At 40.8% G+C, this 10,977-nt stretch overlaps 1 protein-coding gene across 1 annotated transcript; it reads left to right on the forward strand.

Moving 5' to 3' along the window:
• Positions 1 to 303: 303 nt before the first annotated feature.
• chkb (choline kinase beta) lies at positions 304 to 10,799 on the forward strand. Its single transcript, XM_033635709.2, has 11 exons — positions 304 to 897; positions 1,558 to 1,666; positions 1,859 to 1,972; positions 2,327 to 2,460; positions 2,549 to 2,653; positions 5,200 to 5,258; positions 6,447 to 6,534; positions 6,680 to 6,788; positions 7,884 to 7,984; positions 8,091 to 8,172; positions 9,491 to 10,799. Exons 1-11 carry the CDS (start codon positions 395 to 397, stop codon positions 9,545 to 9,547), a joined length of 1,461 nt encoding a protein of 486 aa, XP_033491600.2. The 5' UTR covers positions 304 to 394; the 3' UTR covers positions 9,548 to 10,799.
• Positions 10,800 to 10,977: the final 178 nt, after the last annotated feature.

Below are 10,977 nucleotides of genomic sequence, written 5' to 3' on the forward strand. Positions count from 1 at the left end.
TAATTCAGTTGGTGTTCCCCTTTAAAACGACCCAGCTTTTACCACACAATCACATATCTTAGTAAACTGTAATAAAATCTAGCCTATAATTTTCCCCACACATATGTTTGTACCAAAAAATAAAAGATTCATTTGATTTTCTATGTAACCACAAACATGTGTGCTAAAATTCTAGCCAAACACAAACACGTCATTTCCCAGAAGCCGAATCCTCCTGCGTATGGGAAGCTGACGTCTAACGTCACAACGGCCAATGAGCTTGGCACAAGAACGCGGAAGTGAACTGTGATTGGACAATGAATACGCCAGTTAGGCTCAGTGCGCGTGCGAGGACGAAAAGCTGTCATCTGAATATATGATACTTAAATCGTCGATATAAAACGCCCCCTACCCCATGCGTTTTAGATTACCCGGCTATGTTTGGCTCTTCCGGTTAAGTAGCCTTACCGGTGAACTGCGCTTGTCCGCGAGTCCCTCCTGCCGTTTGAGACCAGCATTTCACACCGGTCCTCCCTTACTCTTCGCCCGGAAATTCACGATGCAGTCGAGCCAAAATGTGACCAGCAGCGACGGTTGTGGAAAGGAGGGCTTGGCTGAGGCAGAGAATCCAAGGCCGGGGCTGTTCAGGACCATTCCGGCTGTCACAGCAGAAGATGCGGGTCCTCCGCTGGAGAACAAATTCCTGGGAGTTGTCGCTAACGAGAGAAACTTGAGGACCCCGAGCCCTCTGTTTGGGGGAAATTACGATGACGACTCGGAGGCAGAGGCTTTCCAGGATGGGAGATCCGAGGAGGTCGACCGGGACACCAGGGGCAGGGCGTTTGCCTGGTGCCGAGACTTTCTGTCAGGGGCCTGGAAGACGATCGATGAGGAGGATTTTCAAATTAGCATTGTCAGGTAAAGCATGTGAGGATAGCATCACTAAGATGCGAGGGATTTACACATGAATGTGTGCGGACCGCTATGTCCATGGTCTCAAATAATGGCTTTACAATGGCCCTCATTTACTTCTTATAACAGCATTTCCCATCTCATTTGGTTTGATAAAGTTACTTGTGGTCAGATTATAGCCTTAGTGTGGACATGGGTTGTGAGTTAGTTCCCTGTTGTTTCATCTAAATCTTGATCCCCATGTTGGGAACCACTATACTGTGACATTCAGGCATATGTTGTATTTGTAATTGCTATTTTGCATTCCTCTAACACTATAGGATGACCCTTTTTTTGTAAGGAGCCTTCAATTCAACCACCCAGGCTGATCACTGTTTAGATTAGACTCAGCTTTGTTGTCACTGTAAACAGTAACAGTGCTGAGGGGTGCAGTTGAGCATTTAACCAGTGATATGTATAGTGGTAGTGTAAGTAATGGTAATAAACAGTATGAAAATGCCAAGGTATATGCAGTACAGTATGAACACTGTGACAAAGGTAAACACAACATAAAAGGTTTCTTAAGAAAAATCTACAGGTGTTTTCTGACTATTGTTTATGACTAGATTCCAGGGGGTCATGTTAACTTTGCCCCAATGTGATAACACTGGTGTGTTTGCTTCACAGCGGTGGACTGAGTAATCTGCTGTACCTGTGTTGTCTGCCCCACCACGTGAGATGTGTGGGAGGGGAACCTCGCCAGGTGCTCCTCAGAGTCTATGGTGCCATCCTACAGGTTGGTCCGTCTCATTGGTGCCCTCAAGAAGTTATTAGTCCATGAATGTGTGTGGCTGTACATGTTTAATGATCACGGGGAGAAAATTCTGTGCCATCATTGTAGTCAGTTAACTGTCACAGTGTCATTTTTCTTCACACTGAAGCATGAACTAAACCAAAAACACTATCAAACTGTGACTGTCTGATGCAGGGAGTGGACTCCCTGGTGTTGGAGAGTGTGATGTTTGCCATCCTGGCAGAACGAACACTAGGACCAAAACTTTACGGCATCTTCCCCGAGGGACGCTTGGAAGAGTACCTTCCGGTATGCACACCTAACTGCTCACATATATGCACACTGTGTGTCTCTCCTGCTTCAGGCAACGTTTTTTAAACATATTTTGTGTGTGGGGACACAGTGACACAAGTCCTTGACTGTCATGAGATAAAAAATGGTTATATTTGTATTGTGTATGTTAAGTGTTTGGTATTCAGGGTTAAACTATAATGTGTAGATTGTACTGAATATATTTTTGTGCAATGATGACAAAAAATAATTGCTCTTTAGAAATGCATTCCCACTGAACAATATTCTTTAGTTGCCTCTAATGTATTTACTTGATCTAGTTCTTAATGTGGAGCGAGCATGTGTATCATCTCTCGGCCTTTGTTTTCCTAGAATACCTGCATGCGCACAGATCAACTCTCAGATTCAGCCATATCAGCTGAGATTGCCACCAAGTTGGCACGTTTCCATAAAATGAGCATGCCCTTTAACAAAGAGCCTAAGTGGCTGTTTGGGACCATCGACAAGTAAGGACACCTTAATATCACTCTATTACTACTGCTAGAACTGTCTGGTTTTTAATTATAAAATGTACTGGATATTTTTTTCCTTTAGATACATGGATCAAGTGATGAATCTCAGTTTTACACGTGAAGCACATGTGAAGAAATACAATAAGCTGATGAAGCACGACCTGCCTGCTGAGCTTGAGAGTCTCCGGTAAGTTGGGCCACAAGCTTCAAATGGCCAAATATTGTATATTGCATGAGGTGACTTTATATTATGATATGCACTGATCAGCCAAAATATTGACACTGACAGGTCAAGTTAATAACATTAATAATCTTGTTACAATGCAGTCCTCTGCTGGGAAACCTCGGGTCCTGGCATTCATATGATTGCAGAGCAAGTACTGTACACCCCCTAATGGTAACAGCCCCCCCGCCCCCCAGCAGGACAATGCGCCATGCCACATCGTAAAAACTGCTCAGGAATGGCCTGAGGAATGTGATAAAGAGTTCAAGGAGTCAACCTGGTCTCTAAATTCCCCAGATCCCAATCTGATTGAGAATCCATGGCATGTGGCGGTACCCCAGAGGTGCTGTGACCATGCCTCAACAGGTCAGAGGCCCTACTGTGAATCAGACTTGGCTCTGACCAGTTAAGGAATGAACACAGGACCTCTGGGGATGTCCAGTGGTGCCTGTCACCAGGGCATTGGCGGTGGATCGGTTTAGTTCTGTGGGTTGCGATGTGGGCTACTGGCACGCTGGATGGATGCCCGATCGGACTGGAATCGGGAGGATTTAGAGGCCAGGTTGATGCTTTGAGCTTTTTGTCTCATTGTCCTGCGAGGGGGCCACCGCTGTCGGGGAGCACTGTTGCCATGAGGGGAGGGTTTCTTGTTCTGCAATGGTGTCTGAATGGATGTTGCGTGTCAAATCACGTCCGCATGAATGCCAAGACGGAAGGTTTCCCAGGGTTGTAACAAGATAATTAATGTTAATCACTTCACCTGTCAGTTGGTTATACATTTTAGGCTGATTGCTCAACATAAAGCCCTAAAGCAAAACCCTTCTGTTGACGAGTTTTCCAGTAAGCTTCAAAATTACTTGGAGGGGAAGTAGCAGAATGGTGATGCAATGGGAGTGGCAGTTTAGCCTGTTTAACCCCTGATGCTTGCAGAGTGTTTGATTAAACATCATGCCCTCAGATAGTCAGAGGAACAGAGGGAGACCTATTGAACAGTTAAATAGTTTTGTGTTGACTTGGTGTTTCTGCCACCAAGGCTACGACGTAACCCTGGGAACATGTGGATCCTGAGAAACAACATGAGACAGCAAATTGGTTACTATGTCACCTAGCATATGCTTGGCTATATTCATACATTATTTATCCAACATTTTAAGCAGTCACAGTAAAGCCCAAAGGCTTGATTCAGTTGTACAATTAATTTTTCACACATCTTTCAGCATTAAACTTACCTATTGAGACTTGAACATGATGAATATTGATAAGAAAAGATTTTACATTAGACAAATAAGGCTTTAAGGGTTATAGTTTGAGATGTATTACACATAGTAATTCAGTCTAATGGCTGACCTTTGTCCCAGTGCCTCCACGTTGCCTGTCAGTCTGACCTCTGCAGCCAGTAGAAAATCAGCCCAGTGCTTATTGTCAGTGTTAACCAGTATCAGGGCATATCTATGAGCAGGTTTGTTATCTTGTAGATATGTGGCAGTCTCATACTGAAGCAGACTTAAGATTTAGAGATCACTTCATGGAAATTCCCCAGGCCAATTGCTGCAGTCATCTAAAGGTCCTCAAACATATCTGATCTGATAATATCTTGGCTTGCTCCAGGCAGGTTATGTACTCCAGAGCGTCTGGAGAGTTGAACATCACTTTTTGTACTTGGTCATACAGCAGTTCTGGAGCTCTGTCAATCATACACACTAAGAACATATTGGGTAATCTGACAGGGTACATACATAGATGCTTTGAATTGCTCAGTATATAATGCCAGTGATGCCTCCATATATACCTGCTATTCAGGAGAGATCATTTGACTCTGATTCTGATATGATTTTACTTTATTGTCAGAAAAGATTCTGAAATTTGTCTCGTGTTCCAGGACATCAGCTTCCACATAAATATATAAATACAAAACATTAACCGATCAACAAAACCACATTACAAATGCGACAAATCACGTCCGACATTATAAAAAGTGGATGCAGTGCAAAAAAATTATTAATTTCCTGTGGGACTTTAAATCTTCTGTGTGATTGTAAACGCCTATATTCTGTAAGCAATGTTAAAGAGGGATTGCATGTTATATTACCTGCTAGACAACATTCTTTTGTATATGCATCACAGAAACTTGAATCGACTTGCCGTGACTCAAGCGTTTGATCCACAATCATTGAGCAGATGCTACACTATAGATATGAAGTCAGGTGTTTATCTCATGTATGTTGTCCACCAGTGAGAGTAAAACTGGAGTGAACATGATGTGATGCAGCCTGCTTTGCTTGCAGTAGAATATTAAGAGCTGTAAACAACATGACATGTTTGTGTGGCATTGCCTTAGTGTATGGTCTTGAACATCTTAACTTTTATAATTTTTTTAATTGATTGGCTTTCTGTTTGGCCTATTTCTCATAATTTAGTAATAATAATTACTAAGTTACACCACCTGTGAATACAACACTGACAAGCTCTTTCTCTCTTCTCCCTCTTTCTGGCTCCTCTCTCCACAACAGTGCCTTGCTGGCAGCGACTCCATCGCCAGTGGTGTTCTGCCACAATGACGTCCAGGAAGGTAAAAACTTTTTCCTCTCTTGTTGGGTTCCATTTTCTTACCAAGGGCGTAGGTTTGCATGTGGAGAGTATGGGAAAGAATTGTCCCCATCAATATTTGAGTGAATTCGTTCACATTATCGTCATTCTAACAGTTCTGTGCACGAAAATATGGCACAAACATCTCGTATTGATTCAGTAAGGGACAGTGCATTTTATTTTTCAGTATGTGATGATCATGTTCAGTGCCTGATCAAAAGTGTTTTCTGTTCATTTCTGTGTTCCACCTCTGATAAAATGCAGCACACAACTGCTAAAGAGGTTACTTCCCCAAACAAAGGAGACACAGGACGGAAAAGTAAACTGTGCCTACACGAGTTTTTAGTCAGCAGTAATAACATCAAATGAGAAAGGTGGATCTACAGCAGAATAAATATTTATTCATTTTGTTCCATTATTACTTATTAATTGTCATGAATTGCCTGAATTTGGTGTTTTTCTTAACATAGACAGACATTTCCATCAAAAACTTGGTGCATAAAACATCACCAGAATGCAGGAAATACAGTGTTTGACACTCAGAATTTCCTGGAGAGCACCCGCACTCCCCCCACTTGATCTGTGTCCCCACCAATGTTGAAATGAAACCTACGCCCTTGATCCTAACACCTCTAAACTGGGCTGATTGATCAACCCCCTGTCCTTACTGTCACATTGCCAAGGAGAGCAGTGCATTCCATAAATCAAACGAAGGCTGGGGTGAAGTTATTAATAGGTGTGGCTCACATTCATATGTATCATCCCGTGATTGAAAATGAGCCTCTGAAGTAGATGATGTGGCAGTAGGAGATTTAGGTTTCCAATGAATGCATTAGCATCATTATGCTGCTCTGACAGTCTCTGCATGTCTGGGAAGCTTTCCAGCTTTTACTGAACAGGTTATTCAACATTCAGAGTAACTGGTGAAACCATTTCTTTATGGGCCTGGCTCTGTGAATTGAGACTTGTCATGGTGAGACAGAAAAGGCCTTTTGATAATGTCCCCTTTATTAACACATTTGCGCGCACACGCACACAGTGACCACTCACCAAACCACCCATATGTGGTGACCAGTTTGAATAGTTCAGATACTTGTCAGTATAACAGAAATACTTGACAGTAGCTGAAGTAAATGGAGAGAGTGAATGATGGTGGGTTTTGCTGCTGCAGGTAACATTCTGATACTGGACAAGGAGGACCATAACTCAAGAGACAGACTCATGCTGATCGACTTTGAGTACAGCAGTTACAACTACAGGTAAAGTCTTAGTTTGTGGCAAATGTAATGAGTCACACATCAACAGTATTGATATCTTTTGTTTAGAAATGAGCAGTTTGGGCTGCAATTGTAGATTGTGCCCTTGCTTATTAATATTAATAATATTATATTATAATTTGTGTAGGGGTTTTGACTTCGGGAACCATTTCTGTGAATGGATGTATAACTACACCTATAACCAGTGGCCCTTCTACAAAGCCACAGTGGACGACTATCCTACCAGAGAGCAGCAGGTCAGTCTAAGTCAATCTACCTTTCTTTGATCACTAAATAAAGCTTCACATTAAATAATTAAAATAGAATCCCTCTATTTTTTGTTGCTATGGTTGGAATACAATTGCCACACTGCACTGTAATGGTAAGCGTTAATTGGTGTCAAAGTCAGAAATACAAACCTCAATATGAAACATTTACAGAGAAATGTTTAAAAAGTCAAAACTTTGTATAAAAGTTAAAAACTAATTTGGTTTATTTCAAAGTGTATTCACAGAGAAAAGGTCAGATATTGTAAGTGGAGGTTATACTTTTGATGAACGATAAAACCTGCAATCACTTTAATTAGATGCTTTAAATGGGGATATTGGGGGTTTTGCACAGCATTTACGGTCATGCAGCACTTACGCAATTATTTTTACTGTTAAAACATTATACAGACTTTTCCAATTTTAGTATTACTCTCACAATTTCCTGTGAAGCTCAGGCTGATACTATATAAGCTACTACAGTGCCAACATTTAAACCCTAAGTTAAACCTAAGATCTAAGGTAATCTTTTAATCTTACTGGGGAATAGATATGACAGGTACTCTGGTTACACAGTACCATCTAGTGGTAAAACTTGTAAATGAAATTTTGAGTTTAAAGGAGGATTATTTACAGCAGAGTGCTGTGGCATGTGTGGGGAATTGTTGAAGCTGAAATCACGAGTCATTGAGGTGGGTTCTAGTGGGCGCCCGGAAAAGTATGGAATTGTTTATTTTCACAGTTTCATTAAATACAGAATAAGCCCAGTATGAGTCACAGGAGTGACTATTCTGATCATAGGTTTCACTTCCTCCAAAGTAAACTGTCGTTAACAGCTGTAGAATTCTGGTCTTAATCATATCTAACAACCAGTATCTTTTCAGATGGAGGTCCCTGAAGGGAAATTATATCAAATGTGGGTCAGTGACCTTACATGTATCAAATTATGGGTCCTTGACACAAAAAAAGTTGAGAACCACTGGTGTAGGTGAACACAAAGGGTGTAAACAAATACAGTTGTAATAAATCCCCAACAGATGATAACTGTACTACATTTATTAAAGATGATTTTGCATTTTATTTCAGCTTCATTTTATCAGAAGTTATTTGGCAGAACAGAAAAAATACACTGCCATTACCGTGGACCAGACACAACTGGAAGAGGACATGATAGTTGAAGCTAACAGGTAACACATGCTGTTATAATGATGTACAGCAGCAGTATGTGTGATTAAAAGAACCAGCAGAGCCCTGGTTTTGTTGTGTCGTCATCATTTTTGTTTTGATTTGTAGGTATGCACTGGCGTCACATTTCCTCTGGGGGCTGTGGTCCATCATTCAAGCAAAGATCTCCAAGATTGAGTTTGGATACATGGTAAGGGGAATTTCTTTTCCTTTAACAGTCTGATGTGATTCAGCTGCAGAGTACATGTATTTTAATCATAGACTGTATGAACATAACAGCTTCCCAAAAGTGAAGCCAAAACATTGTGATCGCCCCCTGGTGACTGGCTGCAGCACAGGTCATAAACCCCGACCCCTTGATGTTAGCAGGTGGGACATTAGCCAAATAAAATCTCACAAGTACACATCAAAAAATGGTTTTCTTTCATTTTAGGTGGTTCTTATCACGCTGCTGTACATTCAAGTTTTCATTTTTCTGATAAGTTTGGCTATAACTAGTTATTCGATGCTATAAAAAGGGGGTTTCACACCATGGTTTGACATAGATGGGGCCCTTTTTACACAGAGATTGTACTATAGAGCTGCTATAAAGTCCCATCCTTATGCAGCCTTTGCATTTTTTCACAGAACCAAACCACAGCAGCATCACGCCTCCCCAGTGGGTGATTTTAGATAGCATGCCGCCATTGCTGAAGCAAAAGAGGTGTGACAGGCATAACTTGAAACGAAACAGTGTAACATAAAACATGTATGCTGCAAGCACTTTTTAAACAATAACAGTGGCATAACATGGCATTAACAGTCACTTACCACCCCTGTTACACGGCGGCTGATCTCATCCTCTGCCCGGAGGGTAAGGAGCTTCCGGACCTAATTGTCTCCCCAGTGTGCAGTCATTTTTGGCTGCTGTTCTTCTTTGAGTTAGCTGCTAACTGCTGCTCGTTGCTTTTTGAATATCCTCTGAGTGGGTTGCACACATAACACATCATCCAAACGTCACACTCGTCCCATCCATGGTCCCGTCCTGCTGGCTGTTCTTTTTACACAGATGTCCATGTGGCGTAGTTACTACCTCTGCTGCCAGCTTAAAAGCAGAACAACTCCGTCCCTCCATTCCGCAATCTTACCTTTTATAAAGAACAGTGAAGTTGGATAAGGGCTTGAATTTCTCACCTTGAACAGGCACTGTAAGAGGGGCTTATATGCGCCAGTTGGTGTGCTCACAATCAATGGTGCTGCTAGCGATTGGTCAGACACTTGTATGGGCAAGAACCATGGAGATCTCTACTGCAAAGACTCTGGCTCCAAACGACGTTACCAGAGAAGATAGCAACAGCGTAGTCAGGATATTCTGGCTTCATTTTTGTACTGTAGGAGGAAGTGGAGACGCATCATCCACCTCTATATACAGTTTATGATTGCAGTACACATTGTAATGTTTGTCACTCGCATATTTAATGTTACATTTTATTGAACCTTGCCTCACAGTATACCCTGTTGTTTTGCAGGACTATGCCCTGTGTCGTTTTGATGCCTACTTCAAGCTCAAAAAGCTCTGGTCCTGATTTCCACCATGTGAATCCGAATCTAATGTCTCTATTTTCAACCATGTGATATCGACACTCTGGTCCTATGCAGCTCTGCTTATGACAAACAATGTGTGGTGAAGGATCGACATTTACATTTTAACATGATACAGGCAATCCATTTTATTTAAGTACCTTTACACATCGTGTGAAGGAGCACTTATTAGAGCAGTTATAGCTCTACAGCATTTAATGTTTTTCTGTTTCAATCATTTGAAGGGCTCAGTCAATGTGATGGTCAGCTGCTGTGATGGAGAATGGTGATTGCCAGAGTATCTGTGTCTTGTAATTTCAGACGGTAAATCTCACTGTTAAAATAATTTTTGTTTACTAAAACAAATAGTATTAAGTTCAGTGTGAAAGGCTTTTGTATATCTCTTTAATTTAGTTTTTTCAGTCATTCTACCTCTCTCTTTTCTTTTGGTGTTCATTCTACATTAGACTTTTTCTTTCACGGTCCAATAACTTTAAGTTAAATACTTAACCTACATTCAGCAAGTTATTGCACGAGGGCTATTTTATACAGTATCACTGTAGTCAACAATACTGTCAATGTAACCATTAGAACAGTTCCAAAGTTTAAGACAGTTAAGTTAGTAACATTAGATCTGTATTAACTGTACATTTCTGCCGCACCTTTAACTGTTATTCGGTTTGTATTACCTTTCGTGTTGATGATGTTTTTCAGAGCTGTTTCTTGTGTTCTGCTTTTGTCTTGGCTGAGAACCATAACCTAGAATATTTAAATGTTTGTCATTCTACCTACTGAATTAGGTTAACTATAATGTCTATGCGGCACATATATGCAACCTCGTCAATCTGAATTGCTTAAATTAGAAAATCTGTATTATAATAAAGTCACAACACGACTTTCCCTTTTGCTTGTTTGAATGTGAAGCAGGGTTTTGACATTTTCTCGAAGCTTTTTTACTTCCTTTTTTAATTTCCTTTATGATTCTTGTATTTATTTACACCGTCTCCTGTATTTGTCAGACTGCACTGCCATCAGTTAATGTCATGATATCCTTGTTTTACACTTAGCTACATCAGTGTACTTTTGAGAATGTACTAGACTTAACTGTGCCTCATTAACTACCTGTAGCTGTTTTTTTTTTAAATTGACAATGTTTCAGTACCATTTCTATCTTTTAAAACTCTGTATTGTATTGGTCCTCTTTGCACTACTAAAATTTAAATTTAAAAGCTAATAAAAAGATGTGCTTAGAACCTGTGTCTGTGCACTTGTTTTTCTTATGACTATCAGTCTTAAAAGATATTTAACAAATGCACTGATACATTTAAGTTACTCTCATATAACGGCACAGTAACTTGACTGCCCCATGATGACGCTAGGAGCAGAGTAAAGGAGCTATGTTTCATCCCACCTCCACGTGCCAAGAATAGACCAG

Source organism: Epinephelus lanceolatus, chromosome 5, assembly GCF_041903045.1.
Source record: "Epinephelus lanceolatus isolate andai-2023 chromosome 5, ASM4190304v1, whole genome shotgun sequence".
NCBI lineage: Eukaryota > Metazoa > Chordata > Actinopteri > Perciformes > Serranidae > Epinephelus > Epinephelus lanceolatus.

What these genes read in the sequence shown, in the direction of transcription:
- chkb (XM_033635709.2), top strand. Translation starts at nt 395, where the DNA reads ATGCGTTTTAGATTACCCGGCTATGTTTGGCTCTTCCGGTTAAGTAGC. An exon ending in ATCCTACCAGAGAGCAGCAG is followed by an intron (nt 6,789 to 7,883) that starts GTCAGTCTAAGT and finishes ATTTTATTTCAG; the next exon opens with CTTCATTTTATCAGAAGTTA. An exon ending in AGATTGAGTTTGGATACATG is followed by an intron (nt 8,173 to 9,490) that starts GTAAGGGGAATT and finishes GTTGTTTTGCAG; the next exon opens with GACTATGCCCTGTGTCGTTT.